A 20,510-nucleotide genomic window follows, 5' to 3' on the forward strand; every position below is an offset into this window, starting at 1 on the left:
CCCCCCCCCCCCCCCCCCCCCCCCCCGTAAATGCACCACAGGCCTCACTGAAGCTGTCTCTCAAGACCATTAAGACGCCAGAAATCTCCTGCAGAGACACGGAGAGACAGCGGACACACTTCCAGCTGCTGATCGGCCCATTTGAAAGAGCCATTAGGGAGGAGAGCGCTGCAGAACCACGGCTTAACCGACTGGATGAAGCCACTTTACTCATAACACGCGGAACTGCAGGGGAAATGAGTTTACAGATAATTTACTGCCACTTTTCTCCTCGCACTCTCTGGACAGACACCAGAACGTGATGAGAACAAATGACTGGGAATCAAACACATGCCATGAAGCAGGAGAGAGAGAGGGGGCAATTTAACATCACATTTCTTAGATGGAAGAACTGAAGAGAGCAGGCAAACTACTGTTCCCCCCTGAGAACAAAAGGTGTAATTCTCTGTAAAAAAAAGAAGAAACCTTAAATTATTTCAATTTGAAACTGAGGCCTGAACGTTTTCTTTTGAGTTCTATTTCACCCAATGTATATATAAATGCATTTTCTACCTGCAATTTGCTATTTGTGCATTGAGCTTCTATTTGTCTACGCCTAGATATCTGCCTCCATAATGGAGATGAATGGAATTTCGACACCTATCCCTGTTGTAGAATTCTGAGAACACACTAGAGGTATTTCTGTTTTTTTATTCAGTATATTTTGGTTGTGTAGTTTGTTCTGGAATTTTTTTTCCATTTGTTTTAACGATTTTAAAATGAAAGTAAAGCATTCAGGTGCTCTAATAAATGTCATTTGCATTCTGTCGGTTGATTAAAGATCAACTAGATCAGAGCAGATTCAGGTAGAATACTTCTTTTTGACTCTTGAAATGTTTTATGAGGAATAAAGGCTACACATACACTAAAGGCCTGAGCGATTAATACAGATGAAATACTCAGATCAGATTCTTCTGAGTCTGATTGTAGCAAACATGTTGTTCAGCCGGTTGCGCCTGTAGTATGCACACTACACATTTAAAACGGTGAATAGCCAAATGGTGCAAGTAAAAGTTGTGCTGATAAAATCTTTTTCATAAAGACGCTGTTTGTGTTAAGATTCCTGCCATCTTTAGTATTGTGCCTCTTTAGTATTGCCTTATATTTGGCCTCGTTGCTTTGGTTTCTGTGGCATGTCCGACACAAATATGTACGGTTCAATTTAAACCTCAAGTGGAGAAGATCATGTTGTGGTTTGACAGAAAACAAACGGAGAGCTTACCTCAGATTCCAATCCTTTAAGCATGATGTGGTTGATGAGGATCAGATGTGTGTGATGAGCCCAGGCGGAACTCCGAGAGCCGACCACATATACAAACAGAGGTGGTGGAGGAGTCGCCAAAAAGAGTTGGAATTGATTGCAGTCTTTCTGTCTGAGTTGGACTTCTGTGTGTCTGTGATTCTGGATCCAAGCTAATGCATTAACATGGAGAAAACTATGAAACAAAGACTCGTCATACAGATGTTTGCACTAGCAGCATCTTTTTAAACCCTGTAGCCACTTGTATTGTATCCGACTTAATGTAAGTTCAGTGGCATACATATGTGCCTTGATGTTAAAAGGATGTGCCACATACAAGGTGATGATAAAACACAGTGAAAGACAAAACATCATAAATCACAATCAAGACGTACATAAAAAAAACCTTTATTATTGTTGTAAGGTAAGATTGACAACAACATGCTTTTACCACAATAAAAAATTAAAAGATATTGCACTGGTTTTACTCTGGCAATGTTTTTTTTCTCTCTCTTAATGTCCTCAAGCTTTAACGGTGCACAGATGAATCTTCCTTCTCCTCTTCGTTACTCTTTAAAGACAAAACACAAAAACACAGCTTGGAAATCCTGCCCTCATCGACAAGAGTCAAGTCTGTCAACGTTTCTCACACACGACCCCTCAGAGGCAGATAGGAGCTCAACAGACGGCACACCGAAACATCACTGCATCTCCTGTAACGTGCTTCTGAACATGTGTGTGTGTGTGTGTGTGTGTGTATCTTCACCTCATACCTTGTCATACCCGAATCCTCTATGTGCCTCACAGACAGAGCTGGCTATTTTATACGCTCAGATTGAGAGATTTACGGAAGCTCCTTAGTGACAAAACGGATCCTTCCATCAGTCTGTAATTCATGGTTTGATATCTGCAAGCAGGCAGGGATTTTTTTAATCTGTTGTTTTAAAACTGTAATAAATGTAAGAGAATGCACACATGTTTTATCTTTCCATTTGAAAGCTTCCTGCAGCTGTTTTAACAGGATTCGCAAATATGTATGGATATTAATTGATGTCAATAATACCACCAGATATGTCCAGGCGCATGCTCTCAATTCCCGACTTTCGCACTGATTACAGATTCAATTCGACCCCAAGGCCGTTACATGAACTTACGAAGCTCAGTGTCTGGTTTGTGGGTCTCAGCCGCAGAGCAGCAGAGGTGCATGATGGGTACACACAGGCTGCAGGCCGAACAAACTGCTAACAGTGAAACTGCTGAACTGACCGGACCGAACCGAGCCTGAGGGATGCTGGGAAGTGTTTTAGTGGGCCATCGCGTGTGTGTGTGTCAACAGGCTCAGGGCTGGAGATTAATGACTCCACCAGGGAACCTGACACTTGCTTCTCTCTCCAGCAGATGGCCAGACCATCATCTTTACACTCGGGAGAAGGTATGTGTGTGGGGTAAGTATGTGTGTGTGTTTATCCTGTTAGAGGAGATGGTAAACTGGCACCGCTGCATTAGATGGCACACGTATTGATCTGTGCGTGTGTGTGTGTGTGTGTGTGTGTGTGTGTGTGTGTGTGTGTGTGTGTGTGTGTGTGTGTGTGTGAGGCAGCTGTCTGTGTAGCACTAATAGGACGACCAGCTGCGAGCAGATGGACTGGAGTGTGTGTGATTACACACAAACACACTCAGGTTCCAATTATCTGCAGATGAAGTGGACAGCGGTGTTTCATCAGAATGTAAAACTGAAACTCTGACAGCCTGTGGAGATTAAAGCACCGACAAAAAGTCATACTGAAAGATTATCGAGGGACAAAATGATTGATCAAGAGTCGAATTTCAGGTTTGAATTAATCCGGCTGTTTTAATTGGTCAGGATTCAAGAGCACACAGGGACACATCATGAAGCAACAAGCTGAGTTATTGTGCTTTTATCGAGGCACCGATTTTGGATCTGATTGAAATATGATGGTCAATATTTGTTTCTTTTTGGTAAGGGTCACTAAACTAAACGTGTAGAGACCGTTTCTAAAAAGGACCTTTATCATATCTTTGGCATTTCTGTATAGACTTTACTTGTAATTCAACACATCAAGTTCTGCTGATAATATTGCAGCTCTAGTTTTAGTTTCAGATTCAAGTATAACAGCCTGATCTTGGGTGCCACCAGTCTTAGAATGTGTACAACAAAGCACAAAGTATCATATTCCGAATGACCTTTGATTTTTAACAAGCTCGTACCAGGTACAAACCCAAACCGGCCAATTATTTACAGCCAGACTTGTTACTCACACACATCTACAGAAAAACCAGTGTGTGTCTTTGCATGCTCTAAAACTTCAGTCAGTGCTTATTAATCTGTCCGTGCTCGCTCTCAATTACAACCTGCAGACTGACTCTACACATTTGTTGACATTTTGTTCCACTTTGTCCTCTTTTGTCTCTGAAATAGTCTTCTAATTGTCCTGGTGAAACCACGCTGAGAGGCAAGAAGCTTGTGTTGTGTGAATAACATCCAATGTGGTCGGTTAATCAACAGGACTTTTCATATCCGACGCCCCAAACGGACAGAAGCAGTTTTAAAATGATTAGTCTCAACGTCTCGTATCATTGGCCGGAGAGAACTGCAGATACATCTTGAGATGTTACCAAGTCCAACAGTTTGCTTCCTCTCCCATGAGCCTACATGCTGATCATTTCTACAGACGCACCTGTTAAGTCCATTCTGCGCCGCCATGAGACGAGAGGGGCGACATGCACGAGAGCGGAGATGATTTTGACATGTGTGCGCTGAATCCTCTCCCTTCTACACACCCTCCATCACAGGTGACCTCTTCATCACACAGCTAAATACTCACACCACATATTCACAGGTCAGGAGTCACCGAAACACGTCATTGGTAATTATCCTAGCCTGTCAGAGGAGATTGATTGCTACAGGCAACAAGTTCCATTGACACAAAAACACACATTGAGATACAAAAACAAGAACATGTAAACATATTACAGAGATTGCCACAGTCAGCGTTGATGTCACTCTAACAGAGTCTGTCAAACCGAGCCTGAAAGCTCTAGTCTAGTTCAACTGAAATCGGTGAGCTCTGCTTTATCTCCTGACAGTGACACAAAAGGGATCCACTGAGGGAGGTTCAGTTCATCTTTAACTCACAGGAACATCCTGCTTTTCAGAACACGTTCACATGTACAACACGAGTGGACTCACACCAGGGGTTGGGCTCGGTGTGCATTCAATGAAATTCTTTAAAACTGTCAAATAAACCAAAACGAAATAAAACATCTTGCCTTCAAAGGAACAGTAGGAACCAGGAACGGGATCACAACGGACTAAATGAAAGATAATATATCCGAGAAATAACAAACATGAGAAATAGTTTTTAACAGGCTTACTGCACTTTAGTTTTAGCGATAGCAGTAGTGAGCTCCAACCCAACACACAACAGTGAGCAGACACAAATCTCCTTCGGCTTTCCTTTTAGTGATTCTTTGCCTTTCATTTGACAAATGAGATAAAAGTGTTGTGCAAAGCCTGACGCCCGACACGTAGAGGGCTCGGCCACATACACAGGTAGCAGGGTGTGATCCTAAGACACACGCACACAGACACACACTCAGGGTATAAAACAGATGCAAACAGAACTTTAAATATTCTTATACACATGTGTATCTGTATATATAAACATACACACACAGATTACCATGCACAAATCAACAAAGCTCTCTCCCTCTCACACACATATACAAAGTCAAGTCTGATGACTTTACAGGATTATAGGCAAAAAACACAGCAAGTTGGTCCAGATACCAAATAAAACTACCGCAGCCTTCAGAGGCTGATGGGGCGAGAAATAAAAAGGCGGTGGTCCAACCGAAACATGTTTTCTAAAATAACCTCGGTCAATCTAAGCAAGCTCAGTTTCGGTTCTTCAGCTGAGTGTCGATAAAACCAAGAAATCAGTGTTCAAGTCCTTGGCTTCCTTTCTATGCGTGTGTTTGGAACTAAAACACGTGTAAAGGGCAATCTAAATCTGAAGTGCAGAGTTAAAACACATTTGATAAGCCTGCTAACGTGGTATATATAGAAGAACTAAAGCGAGGGCAAGTGTGCTAATGCTAATATGCTAGGCTTGGGTTTTAAAAGGATATTTATTCCAGTAATTAGCTTGTCAAATATGAGTGTTTTCTAATAGTTTATCAAAGCGCTAATCTTTTAGCAAATCTAAAATCATTAACTAGAGCTAGCATGCTTTTTTATCTGGCACTAGCAACACATGGAAGTGATGGTTAGCTACTCTAGCTAGCTAGGAGTAAACCCTAAGAAGAGTTTCTTCAACGTCAGAGCTCATGTCATGTCTGGGTGTTTTCCAACATGGAACCAGATGTAATATTTGAATCACAACGCGATAGCATTTGAGCTAGTAGTCACATGTTTAACTAAAGGAACAATGTTTATCATTTCTAGGCAGTGGAGGCTTTCAACTTGGAAGGAATGTAATCTGTTCTAGCTCTTAGGGATGAATGGCTAGACCGTGGAAAAAGAACTGAAAAATCTAGGAGAACTTAGATCAATCCAGACATTAAACATAAAGCTGGGTGATGAGAGTGGTACAGTTTAGGAATAGGCTGTAGATTCAATGTAATTCATGGGCCTTAGTGTACACTTGGTAATTCAGCACAGACACAAGTGAATCTAGCCCTGACATTCCCAATAATCAATAACAATCCTACTGTATAACCACGCCTGGAGTCCGTGCTCAGGGGATACACCTCCCTGCCGCAGGCCTGCAGTGCGGAGCCTGAGGGACTACATCTAGAGTGGACTTTGATTTGGCCTAGTTATCTGGGTGCTGAGTGTACATTGACGGTACAGATTAAGTCCTATTTAAAACAATGTAATGCATTCGCACAGATTGCTAAACATACGCTGCACTTTATTGCTGAGATACAATCTTTTTCAAGTCTCGCCTGGGTAGACATTGTCAGGCAAGGAGGGAAGGGAAGAGGGGAACAAGTGTGTGTTCAGTAAGGCACGTCCTGATCTGTATGTAGAACATGCGTGAAGACTCTGCCAAACATCAAGGTGAAAAGTAATGAGGCATCACAAGGAGATCGAGAGCGAGGAAGGTGTGTGTGATGTGTCAACGGTTTAAATTGTATGTGCATGGACCACTGAGCTTTTTATTTCTAGCCCCGTACATGTTTTCAGAAAGAGAAAAAAACCTGCCAACTCATATTGCCATTCAGTCTGAAAGCAGAAACCAAGGAGGACAGGACACCAACATAACTCACAAGAACACCGAGAGCACTGGAATGAAACTAGGACTGCTGCATCTGTCTTTGCTCCTCAACCCTCTCTACGCCTTTCTTTTTCTTTGAAAGTCAACCTCTCAGATGAATGAGAAGTTACTCATATGTTTTCTTCCAAAACATGCAGATTGTGTGAGTTCTAAAACCTCAAACCAGCACTGAGCTGTGTGATCTGCTATTTTGGTTCCTGCTGCTACGTCTTCTTGCAGATTGCTTTGTCTTGTTGTGAGGAGGTGGACACGGCGTTGGTGGCGTTGGCAGTGGCCGTCTGGGGCTCGGACCTCTTCTGCTGTGGCTCAGCTGCTGCAGAGGATGCTGCGGCGCCCAGCCTCTGTGCAGATGGACACATAGCAGCGGTCTCCCTACCCTCAGACCCTGATGCGGGCCTTTCTGGGACTTCCTTGCATGACAAAGATGGCAGGGCTGAAAAGTCTTTCTGGGTTAAAGGTTTGGTCTGCGAGGTGGTCAAGGGGGCAGCTTGCTCAGTCTTTTGTCTGGATTGGGACCCTGCAAGGATGGGAGACTGAGGGGTCGGTAGCCCTTTGGATGGAAATGAGAAGGGGCTAGACGGTGGGACTTCTGGGGTGCCACCTCTGGATGGTATCTGGTCTTTCTGGCTCTTGTCAGCCGTGGCGTTCAGTTTGACAGGACCTAGAACACTCTTAGCTACTGTCGCCAGCTGGGACACAACTTTGTCCACGGTACTCTCAGGGGGCGGGACTGGGGAGTTGGCGGAGGAGCTGGAGCCAGAAGTGGACGAGGGCGACACACTCAGACTTGCAGCAGCCGCAGCACAAAGCCTCCGGTTGTCAGCCTCCTTCTTTTCTTTGGGGATACCAGGAGAGGAGCAGGAGGGGCGGGTCTCTTGGCTGTCGGCGGTTAAACTGTCTGCTGTACTGATGGTGGTGGGTCTGGAGTCTGTGGTGCTTCGGGAGTTGGTCGTATTTGTGACGGTTGTGGTAGAGGGGACTGCGGTCCTGGTGCTGACCAGGGTTTGTCCCTCTGATTTGGGATCAGATGGTGCAGCCTTCACCATGGGACTCTTTAAGTCCGATGGAGGAGCAGGCTTGAGGAAAGTGTCCTTGTTGACTGAGATGAATGCACTGCCTGGGGTGGAGAAGGGAAGGGGGCCCTGGATGGGTTTTGTACTTGGCTCAAAAACCTTCCTCTCTTGTCTCACGCTGTCTTCTACAGATGAGACAGACCTCGGGTCCTTTACTCCCAGAGGGGAGGCGAACTGTCCAGGCTTCGTCTCTGAAACGGAGGGTAGTGTGTGCAAAGGAGTCGGCCTGCCTACCTGTGAGGGCCCCGTGTGGGAGAATGTGGCATGAGGGGTGCAGGGTGAGAGGCAGAGGGACGGCAGGGTGCCTCCAGGCCCGCTTCTCACAGTGGTGGGCCTCAGCAGGGGAGGGGGGGTAAAGGTCGCTCCCCTGCGTCCGTCCTGGCTGTCCTCAGAGCCTTCATCTGTCTCGTCCTCTGAGGAGTCCACCTCGTGGATGGCGTCTTGCTTCTGTAGTGATTCTCTCCTCTCGGCTCTGTCCTGCCGGATGGCGGACAGTTTGTCCTTCAGCTTGCTCTTTCCGGGAGCCAGGCCCAGCGAGCCGGACACCGAGCTGAGGGAACTGTCCCCTTCCTGGCGCCCTAACTTCCTGGATGAGGGGGAGTGTTTCTGCAGGCTGCCCTTCTCCACGCCGCGTCCGGCAGAGGACAGCAGACCCTCACTGGCTGACTCCTGAGGGTGGGGGAGGGATGAAACAAAAATGATATGACAAAATGTAGAAATCCTTCAATATAGTAGTTCAGTCAGCAACTACACACTGATAAGATGACAAACTAGTTTGTGTCGTTGGTGATTTCTCTGTTGCTGGATCCTTTTGAAGAACATCAAACAGAAAAGGTTCTTTCAGGTTTAAATGTAATTCGCTTCAATGAGCTACACAGAATTGTTTGTTTGGAAAAAGTTGTGTTGTCTGTAAATATTTAACTTTTCTTTGTTGCCTGAAAATTATTCTCGGGTGAGTGTGTTGTTCCAAATCAAACAGATTGATTCAACTTTGTATTTTATTTCCCGGTCATGCACATTTCTGCAGAAATAGCCCTCGTCCAATACATCGAAATTGCAGAACCACTGCGTTTTGGAAGAGTATCAGAATCTTTGTAAAGCCCATCATCAATAGAGGTTAAACATTTTAGACAGTATTATGGCATCAATATATTGTCAACGTATGTTATGAAGTCCTACCTGTAGGCTCGTTAGGCTGGGCTCCCTCTGCAGAATCTCTTTCTTAAACTCTGAGTGTGAGATGTCCAGACTGTGTTTCCGGCTCGTTACAGACGCTCCCCCCGCTGTCACGCCAGAGGGAGATGAGGGGGAGTTAGCGAGGGAGGAGGCGAGCTTCTCAGCTGACTGCACCCTCTTGAGGAGTGGAGAGCGTGGAGGCTCTGCGCTCTTAGGCCTGGATATCTGCCTCACCAGGGGAGGGGAGGAGTGGAGCTTCACGGGGAACGACTGACCCACCGCAGACTGGGCCAGAGCGTGGCAGGGCAGAGGGGAGGGGGAGCGCTGGGGCGAGCTGCTCTGAGGGGTGGGTGAGGGCGTGCGGGCCAGAGGGGAGAGGGGGATGTTGCCGGCGGACTTGCGTCGGGGGGAGCGGTACTGCCGCTGGAGTTTGGGGGCGAGGCCATGCAGAGAGCTGGGCCTGATGTGGCCGGAGCTCGCTGGGGAGTTAGGGACGCTGGAGCTGGGGGAGCTGCTCTGAGAGGAGTTCCCCCCAACTGAGGGGACAGGAAGTACATTCATAAATACATTGCAGATCTCTTTTGATCTCAAGGGGCTTTCACCTGGTTAAATAAAGGCTACAAACAAATACACATTAGATGTGATGGCAGTATCTTTGTACAAAAAATGTATGTAGTTATAAAATAAATTGTACAGATATCTACAATTATAAGAGATTGTTATACATAAATTATACATAGCTTTTTTTTACAATATATTATACATCCTTTTAGGGATGATTGTTTGGGGTTAGGGGCTTTTACAATATAATTACAAAAAATCAACCTAACAATTTTTTCCATTTATTCTGAATATTTAAAGCTAGATATATGCTTTGGACAAGTTATTCCCATTGCTATGATTGTACACATGAAATATGTAACAAAAAAGCATAATTACATGTCATTTGCTATTTTCTTTCCATGTCTTATCACTATAAACTCCATTTCTAAGGTTTTTAACAACCTGTTTCAAACGTTATGGACCAGAACACTACAGTTAATAATGATTAGGAAAGCAATAAACAGTTTAATCAATAATTCGAACAATTACAAGTAGCTATACTCTTTATCCTTACAATTACATTTATGTAGAATATGTTTCTTTTTTGCAAGAATCACTGTTGTACCCTTGATGAGGGATACATGCTAAATATCTTCATTCAAACTGTCAAATCTCATCAGAATCAGTGTTATTACAAAGTAGGTTTACACATATGAGATGACTTATCATACAGTCCCTGAAAGCCATTGAATACATGTTAAAATGTTAACATTGCAGAACAGTGTTTCTAACCTGAGTGGGCGGAGTCTGGCGTGGACCTGTAGCCCTGTGTGGGGCTCCGTGGGGACAGGTTGTGTGTGGGCGAACCGGGGCCACTCTCCCCAGAGGACAGGGAGCGGTTCAGAGAGGACAGACTGCGGCTGGTGTGCAGCAGAGACGCCTGCTTGGTGATCTTCCTGAACAGAGACGTCCTCTTCTTGCTGGCACTGAGAAACAAAACACAACAGCTTACTCAACGACCCTGCTTGACATACACACAAAGTGATGTCTGATACAACACAGCTGTGTGTCTCACCTGTCCTGTCCCTCCTTGGTCTTTGTCTTCTTATTACGTCTCGCCATCTTGGACCTTTGACCCGTCTTCCGAGCAGGGCCGACCTTTATGGACGTGTTCTCAAACGGAGTGGCAGCAATGGACACTTTAGGACCGCTCTGAGGGACGGAGAGCATTACAGATCTGGATTTAGGTGTCTTACTTAGATGTTGGTGTATATTTGAATTATGTAAAACAAATGTGTATGTAATATGTTTTACTTTAACTTTATATACGTAAAAATAGCAAATAATAAAAAAAATGTATGTTGTTAGTAATAGAATGAGGAAAAGAGTAACAACAAGAACATCAATAAAAACAAAACTTAATTAAGGCATAAGTGTACAATTATATTATGTTAAATATGTTTTACTGTTATGCAAGACCTTTATGACGAAGTGTCAGTACTTCTGGCAGGAGTGAAAACTATTTCATGATGGATGTTTTTATGCCACCAATGTTTTTTAATTTGAACTAACATTAGTTTTTAATAAAAAGCACCAAATAATACAATATTTGTATGTCCTGATAAAAAAAGAAAAAGACTAAAATCAAGATTACAAATAAAATAACTTGGTGTACACTGAGTCTGTTTATCAATACTGTGTGTTTTCCATAAAACATAATTTAATTTAAAGCAGTTTGTGTGTACCTTCAGTATGAGCTCCACCACCTCTGTGTGAACCAGACCGTGAACCGCCTCTCCGTTGACCTGGGTGATGAGGTCTCCCTCCCTCAGCCCTGCCTCGTGGGCCGGACCCCCCTCCTCCACATGCTGAACAGAGAGAGATGGTCAGAGGACGAATGGGAAGAAGGCAGGGAAAGACCTATGGGCTTAGCTTGTTGTTTACTGCCATCTTCTGTCAACAACAAGAATCCCCACATCCTGACACACACTGACTAAAGCTAATCTGGATCATCTTTACAACAACACACTTATATAATATTAGTATTATATATATATATATATATATATATTAGTTACTGTTTATCTTCTATACTTTCCCTTTTATTTTTAAAGGTCATTTTACAGTATATGCTAATTTGAATAAAGAATATTTGGTTGAATCCATATTTGTTGTCGCCATATTTGTCTCCTTGTGGGACTCACCCAGACCATGTGGTGCACGGTGTAGATGTCGGAGTCTCCCATGTACACCCGGATGGCCCGCAGGGTGAAGCCGTACTTCTTGCCCACTTTTTGGATCACGATGGCCGGCTTGGGGTTGATCACGGCCGGGGACAGGTCCCGGCTCGGGGAAGAATCACGTGACGAGGGGTTGGATGACAGCGAGTGCGGCGACATTGGGCTGGCCAATGGAGAGGCTCCGTGGTGATCTAAGAACAGACATAATGGACATTTGTTATAGTGGAAATATGGTGTTCTTAAAGTACAATCCTAGATCTTCCTTTTTCTAGTCAAGCCAGGATCACACTTAAATATTATCCCAACATCGGTTTCTATTGTCTTTAAGGGCTGCTTTATTGTTAATATCTTTTGTGCAGAGAAATCTGAACTTTAAAGGGCTTTTTCACATTATTTGAAGTGGGGTTGTGCGAGGCCTTTATCCATACAAAGTGATTTGACCTTGCAATAACCTGGGGAGGCTAGTCTACCTCAGCCTCAAACAGTTAGCTAGTTTGTGATATTGTTGTTTTAAAGACAAATAACCAAACAAAGCAGCAGTAGACCACTTGTTGTTTTTGTCAATGGATTCTGGTTGCTTTAAAGAAAGTGTAAAAGATACACAGTAGAATCCGGAGTGTTCATTTAACACTCTGTAGATAAGGAGGTCTCCCTTGAGAAAGAGATCGATGATCTCAATGGGATTCACCTGGTTAAATAAAGGTTTGAAATGAAATGAAACCATATGTTCACTGACTCAACTTAATTCAACATTGAAAAGGACCGTCTGATAGTGTTTAAAATATTTAAAATATCGTATAAAATGGAACGATATCAATGTTTTTAATTTTTTTCAGGTGGCCAAAATACTGTTTGCTTTTTCTCTGAACGTGGAGTGTGGCAACCAACATCTACTCCATTCAGCCCCATTGAAAACAACCACACTTCCCTTTAAACTTGAAAAATACATTGACTATGATCCTGGCTCTCAGCATTCAGCAGCAGTATCCCCCCCTGCTCCCGGCCACACACTGACCTGCAGGGATCATCAGTGACAGCGTGGTGGCAGAGGCTGACTTGATGACCTTGTTGAGCGGTCTGGAGCTGGATGTGGGCGTGTCCCCCGACAGCAGCCGGTGGCGAGCCCTGCGCGCCGCCAGGTCGCTGATGGCTCTGGGAGTGGACGGAGAGTCGCTGTCTGTCGCAGCTTTAGTGGGTCCGCCGTTACTGACGGTACGTCTGTGACCACGATCAAACACGTCGCCTGAACTACCCGCTGCAGGACGAGAGGAGGGGAGAGAGAAGGATCAGGATAAGGGTTGTTGGTTTTTAATGGCACATGTTGGTCTAACACAATACAATTGTATTTGATTAGAGTTCAGGGAATAAATAATTTAACATAATCAGGGTGATTACAGATATTACAAATTAACAAACAAGATATTCCAAATGTATTTTTCGACAAATCATACAGAAGGTTTTAGGTGGATTTGTCAAGTTAGGACAGGCAGAGAGGTTACAATACCATTTATATTCTGACTGTGCAATATAAATGGTACTGTAAAAGTAAATTAACATAAGAACCTAAAAACATGTAATTCAAAACTCTTAATAATATGTAAAAATATATATTTTTCAATTTACATTAGAATAGCTTTAAAAAACCTAGAGACACACTAAAAAAAAAAGTATTGATCCAGTAAAGCTGCAGTTTTGATCAATGGTTATTCCTCATTCAAATTAAACAGGTTTTTCATTTGAATGGAACCCAAAGAATATTCCTTCCCTGCGCTAGTTCTAAACAGTGACTTTTACATTGAAAACAACATGTGTAGCTATGTCATGGTCTGCTGTTGTGTTGTACTGACGTGTGAGCGTGGCCTTGCTGAGCTGACTGGAGGCGGAGGTGGGAGACTCTTCCAGCTTCAGCTCTCGCTCCACTGGGAGCTCTGGGATGGCGAGGGGCAACTCCTCGCTCCGGGGGCCCCTCAAAGAACTCAGACCCAACAGGCTGGGGCTCTTGCGGCTTCCAGCTGCACCGGAGAAACCAATGATACACATCCAGGATTTGAGTTACAGATCATTATATTTCTTTTTCAGAAAATATATGAATCTATTGGTGTCTACTTCAGGGTTTCTCTTATGATGTCGAATTCGGGTAATTGTGGGTTAATATATAAAGTTTAATATGCAGCCAGGAAAGGGGGGTTCTGAGAATTCCCAGGATTAAAGTTTTAAAGGTATCAGAAAAAAATAGGATATTCTTTAAGAATAAAGTTGTAAATTAACACGAAGGAAAAAGGACATACATTTACAATGAATAACACTGGAGATTTTAAATTCAGAACAGTTGAGGGAAAACTATTTTGTGTGATAAGACTTTGAACAATGTTGTTGTTGCTGACTTTCTTTCTTGTAATGTTTCCCCTTTTATCTTAGAAACTAAGAAGAGTTTCTTCCTGACAATGATTGACTTCCAGGCTGTCAGAATGTACCTTGACCTCCCTCTTCCTCTGAGGAGATGGCGAAGCGAGGCATCTCGATGATGGCGGAGCAGCAGCGTCTCCGGACGGTCAGCGGGGGGCTGGAGTCGCTTTCTGTGTGGGATGACTCCGAGACAGAGAGACGCTTCCGCAGGCTGGGGAGGGAAATTAGGAGAGGATTTGAGAAACGAGAACACACATCTAAGATACTGCAAAGCAACTGAGAAGACTTTTACTATGACTATAAAACATATTCATTTCTAATTCACTGGCAGGTAAGTATCAGGTAAAATAACACATCTACAGTAGTTCCAGTCAACAGTTCTCACATCCCAGCTTGTTTTTTGGATGAATCAATAGACAAATGCAGGAGAAGACCATCTGAAAAGTATTAGTATTATTATTTCTATGAGGTGTGTTTTATGGAGGCCTCACATCTCTGGAGATCCCACCAGCCAGGATCGATCTCTGGACTTCAGCCCGCTCAGGCTGTCCATACGGTCTCCTCCCTCCTCACTGAGGCTGCGTTTGGTGGGTGGGGGGGTCCTCCTCTCCTCGTGCAGGGACAGACGCTCCATGCTGCTGTACACCTGAACACAACACGACATTTCATATTTTTATCATTCCCCACCATAGGCTTTTAAAGCCAGACTTATTGAACCTGTCAACTCATGTTTGGGAACAAATATGAATGACAGAGTAAGATGTCATATTGTTTTATTTAGATAACATATATGTTAAGTTTCAAAATGATGCCGAAGTAACAACATACTGATACCGGTTAGTAAAAACCATGAATTAATGCTTTGACAAGTCTGCAGACAGACGGCAGGCGAAAAACCCTTTTAAAATGCGTGTTTTCTAAATGGAGCTTGGCTAAGCTAACGTTATATATGCTCCGACCGTCCACACTCACAACAACGGCCTATACAGACATAAATAAACCAGCGACTGTATTCGCCATGACACAGACAGTCTGTGGTTTGTACTTGTTTAACTTTTGTCTAGTTTCTGAACAGATATGACGAGCTGTGAGCTCTGAGTGCTAACAGCTAACGGCTGTGTTGTTTTTCTGGGGCGCTCATTAAAGATGACGTCACGGCTCCGCCTACACTGCGTTACTATAGTAACTAACTACCCCAGTTCCTAAACTGTAATGGAAGCGCAGCATTAAAGTGAGCCGGGCCTAATAAGGCCTAACCAAACCGAGCGAGGCCGAGCAAATGTATTCGTTTTATTTTGAAATGCAATCGGTCTTTCAGTGGATAGTTTGAATGTATGTATCTGTACCTTGCTGAAACGAGGTGAGCAGGATGAGAACTGTCGAATCTCCACGGGTTCTTCATCATTGGTGTCGTCTTCATCCTCTGAATCTACATGGTGGTACCGGTCAGAGCGAGCTGAGAGACACAAACAAGCAGGTTATTGTGTGTGGTGATAACTGTGTGAGCACGAGAGAGGGGGAGATCTGGAAGAATCGGTGGGAGACGTACTGTCAAAGTAGCTGGTGTCGTCCTCAGACTCCAGCTGGGGGATGAACTCTGCCTTTTGCCTCAGCAGGCTGTTCCAGTCCAGCTCTGTGAAGAACTGGTGCTGCTTCACCTCAAAGGCACTTCCTGTGGAGATGAAGGAGAGGGTGGAGAACAGGGGGGGTGAAAAGTAAAGGAACAAAGAAAGAGAAGAAACAGATGAGAACATACATCAGCTGTTTCAGTATCAGATTTGACCAGCTTTGGGCCAAACACTCGCTGGAGACAAACACAAACACAAGCAGGTTCAAACTTCGGACAAAGTAAAACAGGTTCCTGGTCAGCGTGTGTGTTACCTGTGCCCAGTCTCTCCAAAGGATTTTGTCTCAGCAGTTTGCAGATGAGGTCCTGAGCGTCGAAAGGTAGAGCTTCATCGTCCTCCGGCCAGATGATCTCGTCTAACATAAACACAGCGTAAACACAGCGTAAACACAGCGTAAACACATGGACATGTTGTGTCTTTATTACTGAGGCGACTAATGAGAAACAATATAGTGGAACTATAGGTCCCAACCTCTTCCGCTCTGCTTGCATTTCTCCGGAGGGAACTTTAGGATTTTAGTTTTAGCAGACCATTTACATGCACACAAACCTATATAACACACAACAGGAAATGGAAAACCCCAAAAAGCCTAATAACGCCTTTTAAGTATTTATTCCACCACCTGACACCAGTAGCTGTAGCAGTAGTTTCTTTTCAGAAATCAAAAAAGCTTTACGCTGTTGCCTATCAAACATATCTTTTCCCAACCAATATGTTGTTTATCTGTGATGTTATCTTTGCTACAGCTAGTGTTAGCAGTGTATTGTTCCTTCATGACACACATTTGGTGATGGCACCCTGGAGTTGTGTCCTACACAATGCACCTCACTAGCACACATCCAGCAGACAGATAAAAACACGCTCAAGGAGGCCCTGAGTGCTTTATCACCGCGGTGCAGCTGTATTGAGAGGCGGACTCAGATGCTCATAAAAAAGGCATGCAGGGATCAACACAGGTTTATGGCCATTGACTTGCCCTTTCATCAAAGGGAATTCAAAGGAGTAAAGAAAACGCAGAGGAGGAATCACAATTTATTTGATTCCCTGCATGTCAACCCCGTGCTTCTCTGCTGTCGAGAAACATTTCCAACTGTCCATTTCTGATGATTTCATCAAGTCAGCCTGGAAGCCCCCAGGCTCCAACATGAAATATTCAGATACACTGTAAACACGCCTTGCTCAGAGAACAGGAACTACAGTAAGGAGGTCATCCATCGTATAGATACATTTACCGTCAACATATTTTCTGCACTGTGGTGTATTCTGCTCACAGGAACTTATATACAAATATGTAGTAGTTTAGAGGAGTCTTGTTAAAAACGTATTATATATTACTACTGTGTGTTATTGTATAATTATTGATATTTTTTTATTAGCGCAAATGTGACCGCATGGTTGCATCAAGACTGCCAGCTCAGGAAACACTGGTTTAGATTACTAGTACTTGCTTGACCAGGGAACTAGTTGTTCTAGCTTGCAAGCTAACTGCTTACATGCAGCAAGATTTGCCATAATTGATAAGAATTAGAATGCCTTTATTCGTCACACAGCAGGGAAATGAACGGCGTCACAGCAGCAAATGTACAATACAGATATAAGGATCAAGGAGAATACTTTTATATAGCCGGTAACGTTAACGGATTATAAATACATTGTAAAGTGATAAGCATTAATTGAGCATAAATGTATTTTTGTACCAATCCAATCTGGATGCAAATTCCGTTAAGTTCTCTCTGAGATTTCTCCTGCTGTAAAGTGGCCGTCTGCTGTTAGTGCTGCTGAGTAAACCGATTGCACACATGACAAAAAGAAAGTGGTAGTACAGCTACTCACCACTGATGACCTGACCAAACAGCTCCTCTGGTGTGTCTCCAAAGAAGGGAGCGCAGCCCACCAGGAACTCATACAGGATGACTCCCATGGCCCACCAGTCCACCGGCTTGCCGTAGCCCTGACGCAGAATCACCTCTGGGGCGATGTACTCTGGAGTGCCACACACCTGAAGGGGCATCAGCACACAGTCAAATCAGGCTGGGAAAAGCAGTTGTGAATATGATGGCAAAGCAAACTAATTAGATTGACATGATTTTGCAATATCTCTGGGCAAACCTGTGGAACTGTCATAATTACTGACAGCTTTATTATGGAGGAGGGAAATGAAGAGGTGCCTGTAACGTGTTGGCAAGCTAACTGCGTAAGCTCTCAGGCTAAAATAAATGTCTATGAGCTTTTTTACTTTCCTTTCAGCTGCAAGTTTGCCTTTTTATACAATCCTCACAAAACACACAGAAAACTGTAAGATATTTTAAAAAGCTGTCGCAAATGTCATTATTTTGCGCCACAATACGACATCAAATAAAGGTGAACAAGTGAGCTGGTACCTGTTTATCAAGGAACTCTCTGGTGTCTTTCTCGATGTGTCCTTCATACATGTTTGTAGTCAAACTCATCAAACCGATCTTTGAGAGACCGAAGTCTGTCAGCTTAATGTGTCCCATGGACGTGATGAGAAGACTGCAGGAGAGAACAAGGACAGATTATTTCCAAACATAAAAAAGCCTCTAAAACACCATCACTTGAACTCATAACACTAAAATAGAACTCAGCATTACTTTCTTACAGTAGGTGTGGCATCCATATTCTTTAACAAATACAACCATCTCTTAAACATATACATAAAAGAAAGGAGGAAGGTTTATTTACGAAATAATGAGAAAACACATTTGGTAAAATATTGGCATTCAATGGCAGTGTGCTGGTGTGTGTGTGTTTGTGTCTTACTTGTCAGGTTTGAGGTCTCTGTGTACGATGCCATAGTTGTGAAGATACTCTAATGCGAGGACGGTCTCTGCAAAGTACATCCGAGCCATGTCCACCGGCAGGGCTCCGATACTCTTCAGCAGCGTGGCGCAGTCTCCACCTACACAGGACGCTCCGCATTAAACACCACACAACCTCTACACATGGCAACAGGATAAAGATATCACTACACTGAGCTTACCCTCCACGTACTCCATCACCATGCAGAGGTGTCTTCTGGTCTCGAAGGAGCAGAACATGGACACCACAAAGGGGTTCTCAGCAAACGTCAGGATGTCTCGCTCCACGAAGGCCTGTTGGATCTGGTTCCTCAGGATCAGGTTCTGCTTGTTGATCTTCTTCATGGCGAACCGCTGCCGGGTCTCCTTGTGACGCACCAGAAACACAGTGCTGCACAGGGGAAACACAGAATCAGAATTCAGAATTACATACAATGAATGTTCTTTGAGTGGATTGTGCATCAGACAGGCTCAGATTGTTCTTTACAATCTGACAACATTATGGAAAGGGCCCTGAAGAGAGATAAAACACTTTTTGCTTAATGCAGTCTGTTTGTTATTGCGGTAAACCAAGTCATGCTGAGGGAAGTTGTTGTAATGCAGCAATTAAATATTCATTTTAGAATACTGAAGATGTGAATATCATGCTGTCTCACCCGTAGGCCCCGTTGCTGATGAGCTTGATGTTTTCAAAGTCTTCCTCTCGGGGGGGTTTGGTCTTAGGAGGAGCTGGCGGGATGGTGGTGCTTTGACCCTGAAACACATCAGATATACATGAGTAGGGGTGGGTGCCGAGCCCCGGTATTAAACGGGCCCCGGGGCTGAATTATTAAAGACCGTGGTACCGTTAAGCTCCGACGTTAACGGTCTTTTTATCGGTACTGGAGACATGTAAAAAATATATGTATTATTACTACACAAACATTATATTGCAGTTTTAGTGTCGCCAACTCCGTTTCTAATATGCAAAAAGTGTGCAAAATTCGTCTTTTTAGTATTTACGATCTTTCCAATCCAGACGAGAGATCTCTCTCTCTCCCCCGCCTGCTTGCGAGGGGGCGGGGCAGTTTACACACACGCAGCTGCTACATTCAGCAACACACACACATGGCGGAGAGAACGCGCTCCGAAGTGTGGTTAAACTGTACCCGTCTCGGTGTGGACAATGCTCGTTGCCTAAAGTGCAATAAGAGTTTAGCATGTAAGGGCGGTAACACGAGCAATGTGTCTAAACATTTAGAAAAAGTGCACCACATTCAGACGGAGAAATGCACCGGGTTCGACTGTCTTTCTAGCAGCGCTGTAGCCCCGTCCACGAGTAACGTTTCCACGTCAGGTGTTATGTATGCTAGCAGCACCACGGAGTTAACTCATTATTCAAACATGGGTTAATGATTAGAGGTAACAGAGTTATTTATTGTTAATGTTTCAGCTATTCTGTTTACAGTTCTGTCATCACATTATTTAATACGATTTCTTAAAACATTGTTGTTTATTTTGATGTGAAATATTATGTATTTAATTTAAATAAAAAGCAATGTTAGTTTTGTTCACAATTTGTTTAGTTAGTTTACCTTCTTTTTTTCTCCAAAAGAACCGATATGAGTACCGTTAAAAGACCGGACCGATAAGCGGTATCGATAAAAGTAGTAGTACCGTTAAAACCTTAACGATACCCATCCCTATACATGAGACAAGTTCATAATTAATAAAGGGATGGAGAAGGGGAGCATCCTTGTTTATTAGTGCTTTAACTGAGGCTCATCCTCGAATATTTCCATTTTCCCTAAATAATTGAATGCATGTAAGAACATCTTTAATGAAAGAGTGTTTTAGAACTTAATGCTGACAGACATACAGTGGTGGATAGTAACAAAGTACATTTACTCAAGTACTGTACTTAAGTACAATTTGGAGGTACTGGTACTTTACCTGTGTATCTTCTACTCCACTACATTTTAGAAGCCAATATTGTACTTTTTAGTCCATTACATTTACTTAACAGCTTTTGTTATTAGTTACTTTTTAGGTTATATTAATAGC

The 20,510-nt window shown here is 43.5% G+C and overlaps 1 protein-coding gene across 2 annotated transcripts in view; it reads right to left on the bottom strand.

The window, feature by feature from the left end:
• Positions 1–1,671: 1,671 nt before the first annotated feature.
• mast2 (microtubule associated serine/threonine kinase 2) overlaps positions 1,672–20,510 on the bottom strand; it is a 227,943-nt gene continuing 209,104 nt past the window's right edge. For both annotated transcript variants that reach the window (XM_034081341.1, XM_034081340.1), the window contains 18 exons: positions 19,124–19,221; positions 18,650–18,858; positions 18,430–18,568; positions 18,030–18,162; positions 17,482–17,647; positions 15,902–16,003; positions 15,570–15,692; positions 15,367–15,476; positions 14,512–14,666; positions 14,089–14,231; positions 13,462–13,626; positions 12,630–12,869; positions 11,579–11,805; positions 11,120–11,242; positions 10,450–10,586; positions 10,167–10,360; positions 8,835–9,367; positions 1,672–8,324 (listed from right to left, as the gene is read on the bottom strand). In XM_034081341.1, coding sequence (XP_033937232.1) covers positions 6,786–8,324; positions 8,835–9,367; positions 10,167–10,360; positions 10,450–10,586; positions 11,120–11,242; positions 11,579–11,805; positions 12,630–12,869; positions 13,462–13,626; positions 14,089–14,231; positions 14,512–14,666; positions 15,367–15,476; positions 15,570–15,692; positions 15,902–16,003; positions 17,482–17,647; positions 18,030–18,162; positions 18,430–18,568; positions 18,650–18,858; positions 19,124–19,221 — 4,536 coding nt within the window. In that variant the 3' untranslated portion in view covers positions 1,672–6,785. The remainder of the gene's footprint in view (positions 8,325–8,834; positions 9,368–10,166; positions 10,361–10,449; positions 10,587–11,119; positions 11,243–11,578; positions 11,806–12,629; positions 12,870–13,461; positions 13,627–14,088; positions 14,232–14,511; positions 14,667–15,366; positions 15,477–15,569; positions 15,693–15,901; positions 16,004–17,481; positions 17,648–18,029; positions 18,163–18,429; positions 18,569–18,649; positions 18,859–19,123; positions 19,222–20,510) is intronic.

Source organism: Pseudochaenichthys georgianus, chromosome 4 (assembly GCF_902827115.2).
Source record: "Pseudochaenichthys georgianus chromosome 4, fPseGeo1.2, whole genome shotgun sequence".
Taxonomy (NCBI): domain Eukaryota; kingdom Metazoa; phylum Chordata; class Actinopteri; order Perciformes; family Channichthyidae; genus Pseudochaenichthys; species Pseudochaenichthys georgianus.